This window comes from Mauremys reevesii, linkage group 22 (assembly GCF_016161935.1).
Source record: "Mauremys reevesii isolate NIE-2019 linkage group 22, ASM1616193v1, whole genome shotgun sequence".
Classification (NCBI taxonomy): Eukaryota; Metazoa; Chordata; order Testudines; family Geoemydidae; genus Mauremys; species Mauremys reevesii.
Genome location: NC_052644.1, coordinates 14,677,215 through 14,701,178, shown reverse-complemented (window position 1 = coordinate 14,701,178; position 23,964 = coordinate 14,677,215). Strand labels below are relative to the sequence as shown.

Below are 23,964 nucleotides of genomic sequence, written 5' to 3'. Positions count from 1 at the left end.
CCCGCCAACAAAGCACTATTCATTTTCACTGGTAAAACTTTTGTCGTTTTGGTGTGTTCCACTCCCCGAACAACAAAAGTTTTACTGATGAAAGTCCAGTCTAGACAAAGCCTTAGAGAAGAAGTTAGGAAAATAAGCAGCATCTATAGGAGCTTTGGTGGTTGCTTTTACTCCATAATGACCATTGAGAAGGAGAGGTCAGGCACACCCTGCAGGTTAATGACTTACCCAGTCTCATAGATATTCCTGTATTCATCCATATAGCATGGGAATAGTGCAAGTCACAACACTCAGGCAAAGGAAGCTGCAACAGAGTGTGAATGACACAGTTCTTTAAGACCAGAAAGGACTTTTATGATCACCTAGTCTGACCTCTTCCATAATGCAGGCTATAGCATTCACCCAGTGAATTCCTCCATCAAGCCTGGTTAAAATGTGTCTTTCAGAAAGACATCCAATCTTGATTTATCAGAGGGTAGCCATGTTAGTCTGTATCCTCAAAAACAACAAGGAGTCTGGTGGCACCTTAAAGACTAACAGATTTATTTGGGCATAAGCTTTCGGGGGTAAAACACCACTTCTTCAGATGCATGGAGTGAAAATTACAAATGCAGGCATTATATAATGACACATGAAGGGAAGGGAGTTACCTCACAAGTGGAGAACCAGTGCTGATAGGGCCAATTCGATCGGGGTGATCATAATGGTCCCTTCTGACCAGGGGCGGCTCTACAAATTTGGCCGCCCCAAGCAATCATGCCCGGGAGGCGCCCCCGAACCGCGGGAGCAGCGGAGCTGCCGCGGGCATGACTGCGGAGGGTCCGCTGGTCGCGCGGCTCAGCTGGACCTCCCGCAGCTGCGGACGGTTCGCTGGTGCGGCGGCTCCGGTTGAGCTGCGCGGTCAGTCATGCGGGAGGTCCAGCCGAGCCGCGACCAGCGAACCGCGCAGTCATGACTGCGGCAGGTCCGCCGTCCCGGCTCCGTGGACCTCCCCGAGCATGACTGCGCCAGGTCCACCGGACCAGCCTGCCGCCCCCCTGGGAAAGGGCCGCCCCAGGCGGGTGCTTGCCCCGCTGGGCTCTAGAGCCGCCCCTGCTTCTGACCTTGAAGTCTATGATTACCAATTAAGGGACAGTTCTGTAGGTAAGACAAGTGACTAGGGAAGGAGTTAAGTACACAGTGCTAATGACTGAACTGACAGGGAGTGCTGCTAAATTCATAATCAGGTAAATAGGAAATCATATAAATAAATCAGAACAGCAGCAAATGAGGTATGTCAGTGAGTTAAATACTGAGGCTCCATTCCGGCACTGAACTCCAAAGGAGCCTGTTCACATGGAGCTCCTTCGCAGGATCAGGGTGTATGTAGTGTGATCAAAACCTCCCATAAGTACAACTGAATTGGTAGTTGTGATCAAAGACAGCTGAGCAACAAGACAGCTTCTGAAATGGGAGTAAATAGAAGTGATATCAGAGTAGTGATCAGGGCAGGAGCAGAAGACAAAGGTGGGAGATGAATAAATAGCTGGCTATTCAAGGAAGGTGCCCAATTAATTAAGTAGTAAGCAGTAAATGCATCATCAGTGGTGTTAGTTGAGACAAGGGAGCAGGAAGTCAGCCAGGTGAAGGGGATTTAATAATGCACCATGGCAGACGTTGGACATATTTACTGGGTGCAGCTGGGGAGGGACAAAAGGACTGGGATGCAGCTAGGGCCAGTGAGGCAGAGCAGGGAAGACAGCAGCCACATAGCTGGTCAGTGGTGGGCACAGAGGGGCTAGATTGCCTGTCACAGAGGCACAGTCCCTGGTGCCTCCTACTGAGGATATGTCTACACTACGGGATTATTCTGATTTTACATAAACCGGTTTTGTAAAACAGATTGTATAAAGTCGAGTGCACGCGGCCACACTAAGCACATTAATTCGGCGGTGTGCGTCCATGTACTGAGGCTAGCGTCGATTTCCGGAGCGTTGCACTGTGGGTAGCTATCCCGTAGCTATCCCATAGTTCCCGCAGTCTCCCCTGCCCATTGGAATTCTGGGTTGAGATCGCAATGGAAAAACAGTGTCGCGGGTGATTCTGGGTAAATGTCATCACTCAATCCTTCCTCTGGGAAAGCAATGGCAGACAATCATTTCGTGGATTGCCTTTTTCCCTGGATTGCCTTGGCAGACGCCATAGCATAGCAATCATGGAGCCTGTTTTGCCTTTTGTCACTGTCACCGTATGTGTACTGGATGCTGCTGACAGACGCGGTACTGCACTGCTACACAGCAGCATTCATTTGCCTTTGCAAGGTAGCAGAGACAGTTACCAGTCATATTGCACCGTCTGCCGTGCCACTGTAAATTGGTGATGAGATGACGGTTATCAGTCGTTCTGTACCGTCTGCTGCTATCATGGGTGCTCCTGGCTGGCCTCGCTGAGGTCGACCGGGGGCGCATAGGCAAAAATGGGAATGACTCCCCGGGTCATTCCCTTCCTATGTTTTGTCTAAAAACAGAGTCAGTCCTGCCTAGAATATGGGGCAAGTGTACTAGAGAACCAGAGAGCACAGCTGCTCCGTGTCAGAGCCCCAGAGATCCCACAGATATGATGAGCTGCATGCCATTCTAGGGGGTGCATCTGCAACAACCCCACCTGTTGCTTCCCTCCTCCCCCAGCCCTCCTGGGCTACTGTGGCAGTGTCCCCCTATTTGTGTAATGAAGTAATAAAGAATGCAGGAATAAGAAACACTGAGTTTTTAGTGAGATAAAATGAGGGAGAGGCAGCCTCCAGCTGCTATGATAGTCCAGGCAGGACATTAAAGGGGGAGGGGGAGAGGAGCCCAGCCCCAGCTGCTATGATAGTCCAGGCAGTACAGAATCTTTTCTTTAGACATGAAAGGGGGGGGCTGATGGAGCTCAGCCCCCAGTTGCTATGATGAGGACGGTTACCAGCCGTTCTATACCATCTGCTGGGAATGACCAGGAGTCATTCCTATTTTTACCCAGGCGCCCCCGACCAACCTCACCGAGGCCAGCCAGGAGCACTCACAGGATGATGACGAGGACGGCTATCAGTCCTTCTGTACTGTACCATCTGCCACCAGGGAGGGGAGGGGAGAGGATGCTGCATTTTAGCGCTGCAGCACCCCGTCTACCAGCAGCATGCAATAGACATAGGGTGACATTGAAAAAAGGCGAGAAACGTTTTTTTTCCCTTTTCCTTCGGGGGGCGGGGGGAAGGGTGTAAATTGATGACATACACCCTGAAACACCCAGGAAGATGTTTTTGACCCTTCAGGCATTTGGAGCCCAGCCAAGAATGCAAATGGTTTCCGGAGATTGCAGGGACTGTGGGATAGCTGGAGTCCTCAGTACCCCCTCCCTCCCTCCATAAGCATCCATTTGATTCTTTGGCTTTCCATTACGCTTCTCACGCAGCACTGTGCTGAATCCCTGCTGTGGCCTCTGTCTATCATAGCCTGGAGATTTTTTCAAATGCTTTGTCATTTCGTCTTCTGTAACGGAGCTCTGATAGAACAGATTTGTCTCCCCATACAGCGATCAGCTCCAGTATCTCCCGTACGGTCCATGTTGGAGCTCTTTTTGGATTTGGGACTGCATTGCCACCCGTGCTGATCAGAGCTCCACGCTGAGCAAACAGGAAATGAAATTCAAAACTTCGCGGGGCTTTTCCTGTCTACCTGGCCAGTGCATCCGAGTTTAGATTGCTTTCCAGAGCGGTCACAGTGGTGCACTGTGGGATACCGCCTGGAGGCCAATACTGTCGATTTGCAGCCACACTAACCCTAATCTGACATGGCAATACTGATTTCAACGCTACTCCTCTCGTCAGGGAGTACAGAAATCGGTTTAAAGAGCCCTTTATATTGATATAAAGGGCCTCATTGTGTGGATGGGTGCAGGGTTAAATCGGTTTAACGCTGCTAAATTCGGTTTAAACGCATAGTGTAGACCAGGCCTGAGTTACAAATCAGGCATTGCAGGGGCCAGGCAGTGAGAGGTGCTGCTAGCAGAGTGCTGTTGGGAAGCAGGACCATTTCTCCTGTGGAGTTGATAGATCTCAGATGTTGGGGCCTTGGAAAACAAAAATCCTTTCTCCTCTGGCTGCCCTGCTTTGCTTATGGATACTACAAATACACACCTGCCCCAGAGCAGCAGAAAGGAAAGCAGGGCTCTCTTATCACCTTACCGCCTTTCTGCAGCACTTCAACATATGGAGAGAGATATACAAGAGCTAGGTGCTATTAGTAAAAGCAGGTAAGAACAGAATATCTTCTGGAGGTTTCAGGCACTGGGACTCCACTTAAGCCTCCTCATTCTCCTGTAGGATGTGAGGGGGTGATGATGGCATAAGGGAGGGTGGAGGGCTGACTTCCCTCAGGCTGTGTAGTAGTGGCTCATGTTCTGCTCCAATCACATATACAGGCTAATGGGAGGGGAGCTCTTGCTTAGTCTATAGTCTAAACATGGTCTCACTTGTTTCTGGCTGCGGCTCTGGCGTGGATTCTCTGGTGACGGGCCAGAGAGGATTTGTTACTGAAGCTCTTCCCGCACTCAGGGCATGGGAAGGGCCGCTCGCCCGTGTGGGAGCGCTCGTGCACAGTGAGATCAGCGAGGTATTTGAAGCTCTTCCCACACTCAGTGCATGGGTAAGGCCGCTCCTCGGTGTGGCTTCTTTGGTGTTTAGTCAGGTTGGAGAGCTGGCTGAAGCGCTTCCCGCACTCGGCGCAGGGGTAGGGCCGCTCACCTGTGTGGGAGCGCTGGTGCTTATTCAAGTCTGAGGGGTGAGTGAAGGTTTTCCCGCACTCAGCACAGGAGTAAGGTCTCTCCCCTGTGTGCAGTCTCTGGTGAGTGGTCAGTGTGGAGAGGTGGCCGAAGCGTTTCCCACAATCTGCACAGAAATAGGGTTTCTCTCCTGTGTGGGTTCTCTGGTGTGTCTTGAGATGAGCTAGGCGGTTGAAGCTCTTCCCACATTCAGCACAAGGATGGGGCCTCTCACTCCTGTGGACTTTTCCATGCTCTGTAAGCTTCTGCTTGTCCCCGAACCTTTCCCCACAGTCTCTACCTCTGTGGGGTTTCTCTGTCCTGAGAAAATTGCTTTGACAGTGATAGTCTCCTATGGTCCGTGGTCTCCCCGGTGCAGGGAGCTGGGTTAGTCTCCTAAATCTGCTCTCACGTTCCCCTGGGGGATCTGTCTCATGTGCTGGGCTCCTCTTCTGCCTCTTGCAGGCTTCTCCCTGCTCACATTTGTGGGTAACACTCTCTCCTGATCCCCTTTCTGGTACGCTGGGCAGCAGCAGGTTTTCAGGGCCTTTGTCACAAGGCTGCTCCTCAGTTCTGCTCAGGATCCCAGCACCTGGATGGAAAGAAGAATCCATTTCATGTGCTGCTGTTGTAAAGGAAAGTCACTCATCTCATGGCCATGACTGTGGCAGTCTCACATCCTCCCCACTGGAGATACCCCAAGAGGATCCCGAGTCAGCCACACAGAAACAGGGCTGAAGGGAGCTGTGGAGGGGGAAAAGTCAGAAAGGCCCACATCCCATTCTTCATTCCCTTCCTTTTTCCCCTCAGACCCCACCAGAAGGTTTTTACAGCCTCCACCTCCCCCCATTCAGCCCCCATCACCTTGCTAAGACCCATACCAGCCACTCAATACAGGCTTCTTTGCCGGCAGCCTCCCTTCTCTCACTCCTGCCCTCTCGGCTCACCTCCTTTACCTTCACTCTGTGCCTCTCCTGTGCTTGTCTCTTTACCTCTTCTCCTAGCTGAATATCCCCTTAAATCTTTCTGTCCCCTTCCCTTTTAGCCGGCTCTCTGCTCCTGGCTTCTCTCGCTCCCTTCAGCTCGCCTCAAGTAGTCTGTTTCTCTGCAGATCAGTCCCCACAGAAGCAGGACTAGCTAATCTATTTGGTACACCCCTCCATTCCAGGCAACTGCTTTTCCTGCTCTTCCTAAGGTGATCAGAGGGTGACAATCATGCTCGGCATTTTACAGAAATCCACTTAAAGGATTAGCTATCCTGTGTACGTGCCCTTTTGCTAAACCGTGTCAGAATCCACTGCCAAACCTGCTGCTGCCCAGGACAGTTTCTTCCTCTCAGGATTTCTCAGCCTATTTGCACTATAATGCTGGGGCTCATTCTCCAGGCTTTATTTTTACTATATCATACACTACACCAGCACATGCAGATATTCTTGTCCCTGAGTTTGGCAGTGAATTCAGAGGGCTCCTGCATTCCCACTGCTACAGCTCCCAGAATGCCAGGAAGGACGCAGAGGACAGTTCAACATCGTGGGAACGGGTGGCAAGGACTAGGGTCTGCACAGGTGTTCCTTTCATGGCCAACCCCACACCTCACTCACTGCTAAGGCACTGGAGCTTTCCTGGCCCAGGGATGATGAACTGTGACCCACAATACCTACCCCAAATTCCCTTAATGAGCACCTACTGCCACTATGCAGCCCCCTCTCTTTTTCAGGCATCACTCTTGCTTACCTGTAGATGGAAGGCTCTGTACATCATTACAGTTCTCCAAAGCCACTGAGTTACCCTCCACGGACCCTCTGACTTAGAGGTTCCCTTGTTACTATCATTTGTGCCCCCTTCCCTTGCCCCCCACCCCCCTTGGTGAGAAGAACACCCCTTATTCCCTGTATGTGGCTCATTACCAGTTTCCTGTAGTGCTTGATTCTCCTCGGCACAGGGCAACTTGGACTTGTCTTGTCCAACCTCCTCTGGGGAGACGCACTTGTGACTGGGCTGCAGTTGCTCCAGCTGGGAGTTCTGAGATTCCCATAATGCTTCAGGGGTCTCCATTTCCTCAACCTTTACGTGCACTGTGACCTAGGAATGAACCCCATACAGGCACATCACTTTGAAGCCAGGGCCTGAGAATCACGGGGAAGAGCTGTACTGTATCTAAAAGGCCATGCTGGCAAAGCAATGCCCAGAGGCTCCTAGCCCCTAACAGGGTCAAGGGGACTTGGAGGACCTGCCTCACTAAAGTACAGACTTATCCCTCTGATGAGCTGAAGGGGAAGCCACAGAGGTTAATTTATTGGAGCTATGTCCTGTCCCAGCCAGTCAGGGCCAGCAATGCAACTGCAGCCTTGTAAAGGACTGAGCAGGACATTATAGGCATCAGGCACTCCACTGTCAATGTGCCTGGAGGGCTTCCAAAGCATTCAAATTGGCAGGGTCCCACCTTGCCCCCTTGACTGCTGTCTGAATCACCCGTCCTGTGGATCTGGCCACCCTGCAGTAGGGGCTTGTAGATCCGCAAAAAGAACAGGAGTTCTTGTGGCACCTTAGAGACTAACAAATTTATTTGAGCATAATTTGTTAGTCTCTAAGGTGCCACAAGTACTCCTGTTCTTTTTGAGGATACAGACTAACACGGCTGCTACTCTGAATCTTGTAGATCACATCTTGTTAGTCTTTAAGGTGCCACAAGTACTCCTGTTTTTTTTAAATCTACATTTCAGGCTTTGTTACCAACTAGAACACCACAAGCTTTTCTTCTCAGCCTTGCACACCCACACACGTTTCCTGGGCATTCAGGCAGAGTCCTACCCTCACTTTGAAAATCCCAGGGCATCCAGCTCTCACTAGAGCTCCCAGGTGCACGTGGATGCATATTTATACCCACTCAGGCTTTTAATAATGTTGCTCTTATTGAGTAAAAATGGCTTCTTCCTTGCCCCCTTTCCACAGCTGCAACATCCAAAATAACCCACTGACCAGCATGTTCAAATACAGTAACCAATTCTCCCTCTCACCTTCCCCAATCTGACTGGGGCTTCACTACTGATCCAAGCCTTGGTGAGGCACTGAGTGCACTGTAACAGCAGCCACAGTTGCTCACAATGGGCCTGCTGAGAGGTACTGAGTGAAGGGGACAGGTGGGAGATGGCAACATTTACAAAGAGAGAACACCAGGATCTGCAGAGCAGAGCGTCACAGAGCAGGGAGCTCTGGAAATCTCTGCAACTGGGGACCCAGCTGAGTCCTGCGTCCTGGACAGCCCAGACCCCAGTGCTGAGAGCAGGATTACACAGAACAAGCCCAACTCACGTCCCGCCTTGAGAATTCCCTGTGTTCATTCAGCACCCAAACCTGCCCCGTCAAATTCCTTGCAGAGCCCAAAGGAGGCAGCCCCCTGGACATTCCCCTGAACCTGCTCTCACCTGCTGCTCCCACACTCCAGCCTCTCGCTGTCCCAGCTGGAAATCCTCTGCCAGGGAAACAGCCTGGGCGCAAGTTTCCGGGTGACGTACCCAGATCCAGCTCTGGATTTCCTCAGGCAGGATGGTCAGGAACTGCTCCAGGATCAGCAGCTCCATGATCTGCTCCTTGGTGCGGATCTCCGGCTTCAGCCATCGATGGGAGAGTTCCCGCAGGCGGCTGCAGACCTCCTGGGGCCCTTTGGCCTCCTGGTAGCGGAACTGCCTGAAGTGAAGGCGCTGCATCTCGTGCTGATGTTGCAGCCTCGCAGGATGGCTGTCTTCACCTTCCTGTAGTCTTGGGCGTCTCTGGCATTCAGGCTGCTAATGGCCTGTTGGGCTTTTCCAGTGAGAGATGGCAGGAGTCGGGTCACCCACTCTCTTCTGGGCCAGTGGCAGGCTTCAGCCACTCGCTCGAAGGAAGCTAGATAGACCTCAATGTCATCCTCTGGTGTGAGCTCAGGCAGTTCTGGGTTTCCCCAGGCCCAGGCTGATGCCGGTACAGCCTCAGGAGAGGTCCAGGGGGCTCGCAGCATGTCCTGATTTTGATTTTCCCAATGCTGGGGGATCTTCTCCTGTTGCTCAGAGCTGGATTTTTGTCGTCCTGTCTGGGACAATGGGGGACATGCTGAGATGGGTGGCATCACAGCAGCGTCTTTCCCTTCTCTCTCCGATTCCTTCCCTGGTTTGGGCCCTGCTGGATTTTCTGTTTCCACTTTGACATGCGTTAGCACCACTTGTTGTAGTGGACCCTGGATCTGCAGCCCCAGGGGCTTCCGACCATGGTGCTTTGCAGCCATTTTGTGTCTTGTGAAAACAGCCTTATCCCAGCTGAGGTAAGTGCTTTAGTTTTCAAACCTGCATCTCTCCCTTGTTCCTGCTGGAATGGTCCAGGCTCCTGCAGCAAAACACTGACTAGGATTTCACTGTGTAACAAGGACCCCAGTAAACAGAAGGAAAAGAGACACCCAGGCCTGATTCACCCAAACAGCCTGGTCCCCTTCAGCACAGACTAGTCCCCTGCTGACCCCTAATCCGGTACTGATAACTAAGCACTCAAAATTCACAAGTTTAGCTTTATCACCATAAGATTTACAATGATAAATGTTGGGTTCTGTTTTGCACCCTGTAGGATTCAGGTTTCCAAGCTTTTCTCTGCAGCCTTGAGAGCTAGGAACTTACTACTTCATTTTAACCAATGCAGGGACTGAGCTGAAGCTCTAAGAACATCATCACATATCCAGGGTCTTGTGATAAGCTCCTGAGAACTCGCAATAATGGTCATTTCAGCTCCCTGCCCCGCTCCCAGCACAGGAAGGCCCCTCCCTGAGTCCCTAACCCCCATCCAGCCTGACCCATATCCCCAGGTCCCTGCCCCCCCAGCACAGCCACACCCTCCCCCCCGCCCATATCCCCAGGTCCCTGCCCCCCCAGCACAGCCAGACCCCTCCCCCAGTCCCTGCCCCTCAGCACAGCCAGATCCCATATCCCCAGGTCCCTGCCCCCTCCAGCTCCCTGCCCCCAGCACAGCCAGACACCTCCCCGCCCATATCCCCAGCTCCCTGCCCCTCAGCGCAGACGGGCCCCTCCCTCACCCCACTGCCCCGCCCCCACCCGGAACCCCCGGTCCCGGCCGTCCCCCGCCTCACCTCGCCGCCCCGCCCGGACGCAGGGGGAGGCCGGGCCGGTTCCCCAGACAAAGAGCTTCCGCCCCGGCCTGCGCAGGGTTAATCCCCAGCGCGAGGATTGGCCGCGATCGCTGTCAGTCACTCACAGCCCGGCCCCGGCCCCGGCCCCTGCTCGGCCGCCTCGGGGGCTCAGTCCCTAAAGCCGGGCAGGGGGCAACGGGCCAGAGCTGCCCGCCCCCCATCCGGGGCTGCCCCTCTGCAGCGGGCTGGGGCTGGGGGTCCCGGGCAGGGGCTGCCCGCAGAGAGCGGAGACCCCCGCCCAGGGCCAGCTGCCTTCCAGGATCACCAGTCAAGGGATCCAGAGGGGCCACTTCCCCCCAGCATCTTCCTCGGGCTGCCCTCCCCCTGCCAGACACCCTGCCCCGCACACCCCTTAGTTCTCAGGAACCTGCCGGTGTGAACCCATCTCAGGCCCTCTGGCCTCTCGAGCCCCTTCCTCAGCTCCCCTGAGTCCTCACACCCTCCTCACTGGGATGAGACACACTGAACAAAAGCAACAGGGTAAAAATCCACCCCCATCGGGGAGGGTATGTGGGGCAGGGGGGGCAGAACAGGGCCTTGGTCTTCTGAGTAGCTGAAGTTACAGGCCAGGTGGGTGGGATGTATAGGAGGCTCATACAGGGCCTGGGGGTGGGGTTCTGTACGGGGCAGTAGAGGGGGTTACTGGTCTGGGCAATATGTAGGTGATTTGGGAGCTGAGTGTATCTTACGTTTATTGCAGTTCTTCCTTTCCCATTACCCAGCCTCCATCAAGCCAGGGCCTTTTCTTCTGCCTCCTTTCACAGAGTTGTTCCATTGTGTGTAGACCTGGCATAGCTAGGCTGAAATTCATCCTTTCTCTTTGCCATTTAGATGTTGTTCTCCTCTGGTAGTTCTCAAGACCTGGGTCTGTGGCCATATTTGTTCCCAGTGTGGTTGAAGGGCAAGGAATTGACCTTAGAGGAGATAGCACCTCCTGGAGCATTATGGCAGTCTCAGAGCTCCCAGCCTCAGTGATTGCAGCCCAGTCCTGAGTATATGTCCCAGACTCCTGGGACCACATAGGGTGACCAGACAGCAAATGTGAAAAATCAGGACAGGGGGTGGGAGGTAATAGGAGCCTATATAAGAAAAAGACCCAAAAATAGGAAATATCCCTATAAAACTGGGACATCTGGTCACCCTAGGACCATAGTACTAACTGCCCAGTGTCCTTAAAAGGAGCTGTGAGCGCTCCAGGAAACTGATAATTTGTATCTATAGGGATCAGGGGCTGCTCCTCCAATGTGTAAGGTATGGGGGGCACTGAGGGGATAGTGGGGAGGGAAGTCCCTCAGTGCCCCCCATACCTTACACACTGGAGGGGCAGCCCCTGATCCCTATAGATGCGAATTATCAGTTTCCTGGTTGAGAATATGGAGGGACAGGTTGGCTGAGGGAATTAAATTGAGGCATGGAATCCTTTATTGCTAAAGCATTGTGCACTTGATTGGATAACAGAGATTGCACAGTGGTAGTGGGGGCCTCACCAAGAAGATTGGGAGATAATAGAGGTCTCAGCTGACAGGTGTTTCAAGAGGGGAGCAGATGCTTGGGGCTCGAATATAGAGAAAGCTCATGCTGGGTGTTGCATCTCATTGGAGATTTCTCAGGAAGAATCAGGTGTCTCACAGGGATGAGCCTTTGGGGCATATGGGGCAGGACCTGTGGGTCTGGGGTTGTGGTAGCTTGGCATCCCACAGTGAAACAGCCACGTCTTTTTGCCATCCCCAAGTGCCCTGTTTTCACAGCCCTGCAGGAGGGGCAGGCAGAGTTGCCAGGCAGTATTTGGTGGGGGATTTTTTGAGTTTCTCACCATCATGTAGTTCTTGGCATCAAGTCTGTGACTATTCCCCTATTCAAAATAGCCATCGTCTCCCATTATTTCCAGCTGATCTAAAGCCAAGTTGGCCTCAGTCAAGATAGCCCCCATTTTCCTGCAGCCTTTGTGTGCGGCAGTGAGGCTGCCCCTGGTATAGGTGACTGCCCGTGCCAACTCCCATTGTTTTCAAGGAGACTGAAGCCAAACTTCTCAGGAAAGATGGCTGTGGCTCAGTGGTCAGAGGGCTGAGCGGGAAACGAAGAAAAGGGAGGAAGAAGCGCTAAGGTGGTGGTTCGCAAACTTTTGCATTAGTGACCTCTTTCACACAGCAAGCCTGTGTGCAACTGCCCTTTATAAATTAAAAACACCTTTAAAATATTTAACACTATTATAAATGCTGGAGGCAAAGCAGGGTTTGGGAGTGGAGGCTGACAGCTGCGACCACCCACGTAATAACCTTGCAACCCCCTGAGGGGTCACAACCCCCCGTTTGAGAACCCCTAAACTAGGGGCAGAGCCTCTCTGAGCAGCCAGCAGGCAGGCTGCCACAGCGGTTTGGAAGGGGGATTTCTAGAGCTGAGGCTGAGGCCTGGGATCTCTGCTGTTCCCTGGACCCTCCTACTTCCTTCTGATATCTTCCCCAGTAGTGTAAGGCTCCAGGGCCTTTCCAGGGAGCGGTGAGCTCCCCGTGGCCAGCCCCATGTGCCCGTCCTTGCCACCTGCTTGCACTTTATGTCCATCTACGTTTTGAGCAGAGGGTGTAATTTCCCAGTCAAGGAGCCCTAGCCACATTAGCTCTGATTGAGCTGGTGTGCTAAAATAGAGTGTAGCCATGGCGGTGTGGGGGCTAGCTGTCCTGAAAACGTGCCAGGCATCTTGTTGGACCGGTATATGTGGGCAGCTAATCCCTCCTGCCACTCCAACTACACTCTATTTTTAGTATGCTGGCTCAGAGCATCTCCTCGAGCTGCGAGTTACATCCCAGGTGAAGTGTAGATATACCCTATGTCAGACAGGCCTCGGTGTCAGCTGTTCCCTGGGCAGTGGGAGTGTAGGACTTGGGATCCAGCCCATCTTGGCTCAGAGCCACACTGGGATTAGGAATATTTATGAGTTATTGGAGATGGCAAAAACTGACCTAGACCTGGCTCCTCTTCCTCCACTTTCACTGGAGTCTCTCTCACTCCTCCTATGAAGTCTACAAAGCAGGTCTTGTCCCCCTCCAGTCCTTATTCATGGCCCTTTTGCTCTTCTTTTGGCAACTCACAAAGTCCTTGGAAAGGACAGTCTGCCATTCCATTTTGACATCTCAGGGCTGCTTTCCTGCAACATGCATGTTTCCAACACCGACTCCTCAGCAGCAGCTGTCAGAGTCCTTTCTGAGGATTTGGCCACTGGCTAGCCTGTTAGTCAGGGGTCGATGGCAGTGGCAATTCCTGAGTCTTGTCTCCATTACAGCTACCCCTGTTCCTTCCCAGAGAGCAGGTGCACCAGGAGTGAGTTATGACCTAACTTGCCAAGTCACACATTCATCCACACTGAGAACAGCTGGGCTGCAGGAAGCCAGGCATCCAGTCACAATGCACAAGACTCACTAACTACCTTGAAGTTCCAAGTCTGGTTTTACTTTGCTGGTTCAGGGAGCCCAACACTCCAGGACATGTGATGTCTGCATGGGAACAGCAAGATGCCTGCTCCAAAGGGTAACTATCTCTTCCAGGCACTCCGTGCAGATGCAAAGATGCTGGGCTAGCATCCATTCTGGCTACCCTGGTTCTTACACCGGTAACATTTTAAGGCAAGCAACACCAATTGCCTCCTTCTTACTGTAAATTCTCAAATACTGTAATGTCTTTTCTGGAGTGTTAGGTCCCTTTTCCCCACCGTGTAGTTCCACCTGGACTGCAGACAAAGGTAGGAGATAGATGGCTGGGGGTGGAGAAGCTGTCCCTTTATCCCATGATATGGAAATCGTAGGAATATAGGACTTGCCAGACTGGATCAGACCCAAGGTCCATCTAGTCCTGTATCCTGTCTAACTGTGGCTAGCATCAAATGCTTCAGAGAACCCCCTGCAGTAAGAACCCCCTGCAGTAGCAAATATAGGACAATCCACTCCCACATAAAGTCTTATCCTGATTGCCTACAAATAGAGACTGGTTTAAACCCAGAAGCATGAGGTGTAATATCATCACCATAATTTTGTATGTAATAATTATTGTAACTGGATATAAGAATATCCACATACGTATCCAATCCTTTTTTAATCTTGCAAAGTTTTTGACCTCATGGACTTCCTGTGGCAATGAGTTCCTCCATCTAAATTACATGCTGTGTGAAAAAGTATTTCCTTTTATTATTTTTCAGTGTGAGAGTGTGCTAATAACAGTTGCAGATGACACAAAGTTGGGAGGTATTGCCGGTATGGAGGAAGAATATCATACATGAAGATCTGAATGACCTTGAACACTGGAGTAATAGAAATGGGATGAAATTTAATAGTGCAGTCATGCACTTAGATACTAATAAGAATTTTTGCTATGAAGTGGGCACCTTATCCATTGGAAGTGACAGAAGAAGAGAAAGACCTGAGTGTGTTGGTTGATCACAGAATGCCTATGAGCCATCAATGTGATAAAACTGTGAAAAAGGCTAATGCAATCCTAGGATGCATCAGATGAGGTATTTCCAATAGAGCTATGGAAGTGTTATTACTATTATACAAGGCACTGGTGAGACCTCAGCTGGAATACTGTGTGCAGTTCTGGTCTCCCACGTTTAAGATGAATTCAAACTGGAACAGGCTATTAGGATGATCAGAAGAAAGAAGAACCAACCTTAGGAGAGGAAACTTAATGATCTTAAGTATCAGGGCGTAGCTGTGTTAGCCTGTATCCACAAAAACAACAAGGCATCCAGTGGCACCTTAAAGACTAACAGATTTATTTGGGCAGAAGCTTTCATGGGTAAAAAACCTCATTTTTTCAGATGCATGAGTGAAAGTTACAGATGCAGGCATTATCTGTAACTTTCACTCCATGCATCTGAAGAAGTGAGGTTTTTTTACCCACTAAAGCTATGCCCAAATAAATTTTAATCTTTAAGGTGCCACTGGATACCTTGTTGTTTTAATGATCTTAGCTTGTTTAGCCTAACCAGACAAAGGCTGAGGGGACATATGATTGCTCTCTATAAATGCATCAGAGGGATAAACACCAGTGAGGGAGAGGAGATATTTAAGTTAAGGGCCAATGCTGACACAAGAACAAATGGATGTATTGGCCCTCAGCAAGTTTAGGCTTCAAATTAGATGAAGGTTTCTAACCATCAGAGGAGTGAAGTTCTGGAACAGCCTTCCAAAGGGAGGAGTGGGGGTAAAAAACCTAACTGGTTTCAAGACTGAGCTTGTTAAGTTTTTGGAGGAGATGGTATTATGAGGTTGCCCATCTGAGACTGCTAGCAGCAAATATATCAAATGGCCAGAGATGGGAAACTAGATGGGGAGGGTTCTTTATTAGTACAGAGAATTCTTTCTCAGGTGTCCGGCTGGTGGGTCTCACCTACATTCACAGGATCCAACTGATCTCCATATCTGGGGTAGGGAAGGAATATTATCAGAGTCCCTGGTGGTTTTTCATCTTCCTCTACAGCATGGGTCACTTGGGGGTATAAACTAGAGTAAACGGTGGCTTCCCTGTAACTTGAAGTCTTTGAGTCAAGCTCTGAGGACTTCAGTAACTCAGCCAGAGGTTAGGGGCCTATTACAGGAGTGGTTGGGTGAGGTTCTGTGGCCTGTGATGGGCAGTAGGACAGACTCGATGATAGTCCCTATTAGCCTTAAAGTCTATTAGGCTAATTTGCCCCCCTTTAGTTTCATTCAGGATCCCCAGGTTTATGTGTTATGAGACAAGGAGAACAGAGAATGTCCTGATCTATCTTCTTTATTCCTGTTATTTTATATGCTATTATCTTGCCTCCTCTTATTCATCTCCTTGCTAAGGGAAACAACCCCCGTCTTATCCATCTCTCTTCATAGGAGAGTTCTTCCAGGCCTTGATTATTCCCTTCATTGTTCTCTGAACCTCCTCTAGTTCTGCAATATCTTGTTTGCAATAGGGTGACCCAGTTCAGCACATAGGATCCAGATCAGGCTGCACGCCTGATCCCCATGGTGCCCAGTGTCCCAATGCACATCTCAGTCTCCCCTATAAGTGTCTGAGTTCTCCCCTCCCCAGTCCTCCCAATTTCTGCCTCTCTCCCTTACCATTCGACAAACTGAAACCCCCCAGGGGTCTGATAAACCCCTCATTATAGTGATTGGGAAGTCAGGACTGCAGATAACAAGAAATAAAAATGACAAAAGGGCAAATGACACAGGATAGCTAATTAAGGGACATAATGCAGTTAGACCATGTCAAGTGACTAATAAGAATTAAGTATGTAAGAGCAATAACCGCTAATGAACACTATTCACTTAATTACAATGACTGTTCACACAATTCAACTAAAAAATACCAGCAATTCAGAAAAGCAGCAGACGAGGTAGGTCAGTCAATAAAAATAAAGGCCCTGATCTTGCTTGTGGAGAGCTCATTGCAGGATCAAGGCTACATGCTCAAACTCTCAGAAGAAACAGTGAAAGCAACAGTTGTACTGATGGGCAGCTGAACAGTCACACAGTATGGACCAAAAAAAAAAACCCCCACATTGCAGCGACAGAGCAGTAAATAAAGAGTTAACATGGCAGCGAGCAAGGCAGGAGCAGCAAACTAATGAGGCAATGAATAAACACACACAATTAATTACATAGCAAACATAAATGCTTAGTTTGGGACAGGAAATAGCAGGAAGCTCCTCTCAGGAGATGGGATGATGCGGCAGACTTTGGGCATAGTTACAGAGGGACACTGAAGGGCTTGGAAAGTCTGGAGTGTGAAGAGGGTGGTTGTGCAGGCCACAGCGGCAAAGCTGGTTGACACAGATGTGGCCAAACACCTCCCCCTGGATCCACAGTTCCCAGCAGTGCTGGGTCTGATGTCACCTCGTGAGTTTGACATAAGCAGCAGCCCTTGAGGAATTCTTTGGTTCTTTTTCCTCATGAAGCTGAGAGATCGTGGGCCTCCCAACCCCTGGGAGAAATCCCTTCCCTATCTCGAGTGACCTGCTCACAGCCTGGGCAAATCCCTAGGTATTGCAAACACCCACCCCAAAACAGCAGAAATACAGAGCCTGTAACAGGCCCCAGCCCAGCCCTTAGAGAAGCTACAGGAAACCAGAGCAGATTAACTGATGTTCATGTGGACATGAGAGACAGGCTGCTCAATTGCTAAGTAGAGTAGGTAAGGGAGCAGTTCCTGCTCATTTCAGGGGCTGGGACTCCTCAGAGCCTAAGGTGAAGCCACCCTCTGTTCTCATGGTTCTTAATCCACCTCATGGGGTCTGTGAGGGAGGGATGGAATTGGTACTGGGAGAAGGGGGCTGATTTCTCCAAGTTCCTTCACTAACTGTTTCCATTCCTCTACTTCACGTTATTATACACACACAGCTGGAGTGGTGCTCTTGGCCAGCAGGTCTCACTTGTTTCTGGCTGCGGCTCTAGCGTGGATTCTCTGGTGACGAGCCAGAGAGGATTTGTTACTGAAGCTTTTCCCGCACTCAGGGCAGGGGAAGGGCCTCTCGCCCGTGTGGGAGCGCTCATGCACAGTGAGATCAGCAAGGTACTTGAAGCTCTTCCCGCACTCAGTGCAGGAGTGCAGTCTGTCCTCGGTGTGGCTTCTTTGGTGCATTGTCAGATTGGATTGCTGGCTGAAGCGCTTTCCGCACTCGGCGCAGGGGTAGGGCCGCTCGCCCGTGTGAGAGCGCTGGTGCTTGTTGAGGTCCGAGGGGTTGGTGAAGGTTTTCCCGCACTCAGCACAGGAGTAGGGTCTCTCCCCTGTGTGCAGTCTCTGGTGCGTGGTCAGTGTGGAGAGGTGGCGAGCTTTTCCCACACTCCCCACAGGAGTAAGGTTTCACTCCCGTGTGGGTTCTCTGGTGGGTTCGGAGATGGGTCAGTCTGTTGAAGCTCTTCCCACATTCAGGACAGGGATAGGGTCTGTCCTTCTCATGGACTCTCCCATGGGCCATGAGGTCCTGCTTCTCCCAGAACCTTTCCCCACAATCTCGACATCTGTGGGGTTTCTCCATCATGTGAACGCTGCTCTCCTGGCTTTTAAAGTCTCTTATGGCCCCAGGTGTCCCTTGAGTAGGGAGCTGTGGGAACACCCTTGGCGGAATTCGCTCATTCCCAGCTGAGTTTCTCTTCTGCCTCTTGCAGGCTTCTTCCTGCTCAAGTCTGCCAACACTCTCTCCTGATCCGCCTTGCGATGTTCGGGCCAGATCCAAGTTTTCTTGCTCTCCCAAATTGGGCCGCTCCTCCGCTCTGCTCAGGATCCTGGCACCTGCTGGTTGGAGAAGAGAATTTATTTCAGATCCTGCTGTTGTCAGGAGGAATCACTTTTATCCTGGCAGCAAGTGCCCAGGATGCCCCATCCCATCAGTACAGTAATGCTCTGTGCCATCCTGGATCACATGCTCCAGACAGTACTTCACTATTGTGTCGCTTACATCAGTGTCTCAAGAGACATTTCCAATGTAGCACTAAGCCCAGAGAGGGGGTGAATTGTGGTTCCTACACTCCCTGTGCCAAAACATCCCAAAATTCCAGGGAGGAGAGGACACTGGGTGAATGGATGGCAAGGACTCAGCACTGGCCATGAGGAACAGCCATGCAGCCTGGACTCAGCCCTCTCTGCTAAGGCCCTGGAACCTAGCACTACCAGAGGTGATGGACTGATTGCCTCTGAGAACACTAGTACAGCAGCCATCAGTCCCAGGAAGCTGTGTCCAAAGGAAACTACGTGCAGGGGCATGGGTCCCTGTTGACAGTCTGTGTGAGACAGATAATAGACAGACGTGGCTGTAGAGATACTGAATGCAGCCAGGTGAATGACACAAGGGAAAGGCTGGGGAGGCATCTGACTAGAACGATGGCTGCACATGCTGAGACCAGCAAAGGGAATCAGCCTCCCAGTAGACAAGAAGCAGTGAGGCTGGCAGAGAAGCATCAGATTGTTCCCCCAGCCCCTACGGGCCAGCCAGGGTGGGAATGGAAAAGCCTGGCACAGCAGGAATCAGTGGGACCATCTTCTCTGTTAGCCACTTGGCTGTTACCAGCCTTGCTGGATATGGCACTGCCCAAGCCATGATTAGAACAGCTCTGCAGATCAACCCTTACAACAGTTAGTGCATCACAGGAGTTTACGCTGGGTGCATGAGAGTGAGCAGGACAGTCCTAGAGCTGCCCGAGAACTGTCAGGGATAGCTGGGGGTGGGACCCCTCCTACTAATAGGGATCTCTTGGGTGGGACTTAACACCTTTGCTAGATTGTGGAGGAACAGCTGAACACATCTGCTGAAGAAAACCCGGAAGGAGCCCAGAAAACTGCCCTGTCATCTTGCCCAGAAGGAGTAACTGCTCCTCAAAGGATGCCTTGAGTGGGAGAGACACAGGTGGAGGGGAAGGTGAACAGAGAAGATACCACCACCAGAGGAGGGAAACCTACCACCTGACTTGATGCACAGGAGGCAAGTCAGCAGAAGAGGCTATAAGAAAGGCTGGGAAAGGGTCCACAACTGTTATAAGCCAAGCCAGGGAGCACCCACCTGCTGGACAGAACTTTTCTGTAGAGGTGAACAGTCCCACCCAAAAGTATCTGCACAGAGCCCCTAGGTCAAGTTAGACAGTGAGAAACATGCCTGAGCCCTCTCTGTACTACAGCCCCACCCTTGCTACCCCCAGAGAGGCTGCTCCAGGGATGGACACCAGGCTCCCTCTGGGATAACATCCCATGAACTCACTATCTCAGGCCCTTTCTGCTGAGGATTCTCCTCATTCTCATTTATCTGCTGGAAGAGTAAGAAAATAACCACGGTGCCTCTGTTGAGGAGACCATCAGGGATATGAATCCCCTTTACATTCTGGGGAGCAATTTAGGAGGTGCCAATTCTGCCCTCACTCCCCATATTAGCACCTAGAGGATGGATGGGAGGAAGAGGCTCCTTTTAGGAATCAGTCAGGATGCACGGGAAGGCCTAGGGATGTAGGTCAGGAGGAGAAGGCACTTCCTTGGTAGGATCCTGAACAGGAGACAACAGATGGCAGAAGGAGGCAGCCACTTGATTAGGGAGCAGTCAGAGTGCAATCCACATTGTAGCCATAACGCCATGTTACACGAGACATCAGCCTCCACATAGACTCTTCCTCTGAAACTCTGATCCCACCTGTGAACACCTCGCATAGTTCCCCACCTTCCAAGGTCTCTAAGGTTCCTGTTAGCTATGAAGCCCACAATTGCCACCAAGATTGACCTACCACCATTATCTGGCCTGTTCCGCAGACGCCAATCTTGCTGCGCATTAACCTACAGATTGATGGGTCCACACCTCACTATAAATTCTCTGAGACACTCGGTTCCCCCAAATCTCCCCTCCACGTCGTCCCCTCCACACACCCTTTCCTCAGAAAGGCACACCTAACCAGCCTACATGGCTTATTACCAGTTTCCTGTAGAGCTTCCGTCTCCTCTTCAGGGGCACGTGGCAACTTGTACTTGCTCCGTCCTACCTCCTCCTGGGATCCCCACGTGGTATTGGGCTGTGGTGGCTCCAGCTGGGAACTCTGAGATTCCCATAATGCTTCAGGGGTCTCCACCTCCTCTGGGGTCACTTCCTCGACCTTCACACGCACTGTGACCTGAGAAGGAACCACATGGGTCACTGTGGAACCAGGGCCTGAGAATTACGGGAGGAGGAGTCATATCTAAAAGGCCCCATTAGCAAAGAGGTCCACCCCCAGGGTGAAGGCTCCCCCAACCCCTACCAGGGTCAATAGGACTTGGAGGGTCTTCCACACCAAAGTACAGGCATACACATGGGAAGGCTCACCCCCAAAGTGATGAGCCAATGAGGCTGACCAAGAGGATCCCTGCCAGTCAGGGTAGGTACTGAACGCTGCCCAGTACTGTACATCCCTGCCACTGGGGACGCGACAGACACGTAACGTTCCACGGCCTGCGAGCCTAGGGGGCTTCCAGTTGGGTGTGATCTGCAGGGTGACAGACCCACAACTATCCTGAGGGACACCATGGTGTGCAGGAATTCTCAGCAGTGGAGAATTTCCCTCAGTGCTGGGCCCTGCGGACACCACCAATGGCTTGGGGGAGGGCCCCAGAGGGAGGTACCACACCCCTTCCTCCGGGGGGTACAATGAGGGCAGAAGTTCTGGGGTCTGGTCCAAGTGAGAGTCCTGCACCCTCGACCTCGCCATCAGGGTCTGATTACAGCATGCTTGTATGCTGATTGAAAATTGGCATTTAGCTGTCATTAGTACATGGCAAGTGCATATGGTGATGTATACTTAGTGGCCAAGTCCACTCAGTCCTGAGCCCCCCCATTCAACGTTCCTGGGCATTTGGTCAACTTGGGCTCAGTCAAGACCAACTTTGAAAATTCCCAGGGCACAAACGTCCACTGAACCTTTGTCTGGGCAAAGCTGGGTACCTGCCCTTAGGCTTCAGATGGGGTCATTTAGTGTGATTTGAAACTGCCCCTTCCCTGGCTCACATGCCAAGTGTGCAGCATCTAGCCCCAAGCAACAAATGCTTCTCTAATAGCACATTTCAAACCAGTGACCAACTCTGCTTGCAGTGTGCTGCTGAGGCATCTCTACCAGGCCAAGTGCTGAGGAGGTCGTCATCCTGTCACCATCATCCCCAAGAAGGGCTGCTGAAGGGTAATGAGGGACCTTGCATACTAAAGAAGCAGTGCCATTTACAAACCAGAGGACACCAGGACCTGCAGAGCAGAGCATACACAGCAGGGAGCTCTGGAAATCCCTGCAGCTGGGGACCCAGCTGAGCCCTAAGCCCCAGACAGCCCAGACCCCAGTGCTGAGAGCAGGATTACGCAGAATAAGCCCCACTCATGTCCCGCCTTGAGAATTTCTATGTTCACCCAGTGCCCAAACCTGCCCCGTCAAATTCCCTGCAGAGCCCAATGGACATTCCCCTGCACCTGCTCTCACCTGTTGCTCCCACACTCCAGCCTCTCGCTGTCCCAGCTGGAAATCCTCTGCCAGGGAAACAGCCTGGGCGCAAGTTTCCGGGTGACGTACCCAGACCCAGCTCTGGATTTCCTCAGGCAGGATGGTCAGGAACTGCTCCAGGATCAGCAGCTCCATGATCTGCTCCTTGGTGCGGATCTCCGGCTTCAGCCATCGATGGGAGAGTTCCCGCAGGCGGCTGCAGACCTCTCGGGGCCCTTTGGCCTCCTGGTAGCGGAACTGCCTGAAGTGAAGGCGCTGCATCTCTGTGCTGATGTTGCAGCCTCGCAGGATGGCTGCCTTCACCTTCCCGTAGTCTCGGGCCTCTCGGGCATCCAGGCTGCTAATGGCCTGTTGGGCTTTTCCAGTGAGGGATGGCAGGAGTCAGGTCACCCACTCTCTTCTGGGCCAGTGGCAGGCTTCAGCCACTCGCTCGAAGGAAGCCAGATGAACCTCAATGTCATCCTCTGGCTCGAGCTCCGGCAGCTGAGGGTTTCCCAAGGCAGGGTCTGGAGCTGACACAATTTCAGGAGAGGTCTGTCGCGCCTGCAGCACCTGCCGTCGCTGGGACATCCCTTCTTGTGGCTCCGTCCTGACCTGGTGTAGTCTAATCCGGGACCACCTGGGAGTTACTGTTATGGGGGGTGCCACAATGGGATCTTTTGCAGCCCGCTCGGATTCCTTCCCCGGTCCCGGTTCCACGGGATCTCGCTTTTCCATTTTCGCTTTCGTGGGCCCCACCTGCTGCAGCCGAGCCTGGACCTGGAGGTGCAGGGGCTGTTGGGCCGCCTGCTCTGCAGCCGCTCTCTGCTTTGGGGTTCGGCCTTTTCCCAGCTAGGGTCTACGCCCCGCTTCTCAAACCTGCTTCCCTCCTTCGGGCCCCTCTTGGAAACACCGGGAACCTGCAACACAACAGTTCATGGGGATTCTCCTCTGTGACAGGAGCAGGACCCACAACACAAAGGGAAAGAGCCCTGCCTCGACTTCCCCAAACACCCACTGGCCCCTTCCCCCCCGCGCTCCCCCCAGCCCCCACTGCCCCACCTCCCCTCCACTGCCCCTCGCCTACCCCCGGTTTCCGCAGGGGCTGGGAGCGCGGGGCGCCCGACACAAAGAAACGCAGCGGCTCCTTCCCCAGCAGGAACAGGCAGACAGGAACTCCCCCCGGCGAACGCAGGGTTAATCCCCCCTCCGCACGGCGCGGACTGGCCACCATCGCTGTCACTCAGCTGGAGAGGCGGCTTAACCCTTCCCTGCGCCCCCTCGGCGGCTTCCCGGCGGCCCCACGGCCGGAGCTGGCGTCTGCACCGCGCTGCGAGCGGGGAGGGCGGAGCCCGGCTGCGCAGCTCAGCCTGGGGGAATCTGGCCGGGAGAGCGGGGCGGTGCTTGGCCGGGGTCGGTCCTCGGCGCCAGGTGCTGCCGGCTGCTCCCGGATGGGATTTGCAATCCCCGGCCCGCTGGAGGGCTCGTGTGAACGCTGCTGAAAGAGGCTGCGGGCGGAAACCAGGCGCTGGTCTGGGACCTGTCGCTGCTGCCATTTGCCCGTCCTGTGCCCCTTGCAGCGGGTGTAACGGGAAAGGGGGAGTCATCCCAGGCTGCACGGGACCTCGAGAGGCCCTTTAGTCCAGCTCCCCTTCCTCCGCGGCAGGACCCAGTGTCCCGCCATGACCCGCTACAGGGCTTTGTCTAATGGAGCTGCTGAGGGCAGAATGAATGAAGGACTATTCAGAGAAGAAAGGCTTTCATTGCCTAGCCACTAGTGCTAGGTGCCTGGGCAACAAACAGGAATTGGAATGGCTCATGTGTGAGCCTACCTTGTCTAGTTGGTGTTCCTGACACCTGGGGTGGGAATGCTGAATCCATGGGTACAGCCTATCTGGGAAGTATGGAGTGGGCAGAGGGGGAGGGTTACTCTATGTCCAGAATGGGATTGTCTGTTTCTGAATCATTGATAACATGGAAGAAAATGATCTTCAACGCTTATGGATCAACGTCCTAGCAGGTAACACCCCAGATGTGTGTTAGCTGGTGTCTGCTACAGCCCCTCTAATCACACTAGGG

At 52.4% G+C, this 23,964-nt stretch overlaps 1 protein-coding gene and 1 pseudogene across 1 annotated transcript; both read right to left on the bottom strand.

Annotated features, from left to right (window-relative positions):
• Positions 1-3,897: 3,897 nt before the first annotated feature.
• LOC120388683 (zinc finger and SCAN domain-containing protein 21-like) lies at positions 3,898-9,931 on the bottom strand. Its single transcript, XM_039510681.1, is given in 5 exon segments — positions 3,898-5,368; positions 6,684-6,858; positions 8,202-8,500; positions 8,503-9,148; positions 9,887-9,931. Coding segments are annotated over 4 exon segments (1,893 nt in total). The 5' UTR covers positions 9,038-9,148; positions 9,887-9,931; the 3' UTR covers positions 3,898-4,484.
• A 7,107-nt stretch (positions 9,932-17,038) lies between these two features.
• LOC120388852 lies at positions 17,039-22,796 on the bottom strand (annotated as a pseudogene).
• Positions 22,797-23,964: the final 1,168 nt, after the last annotated feature.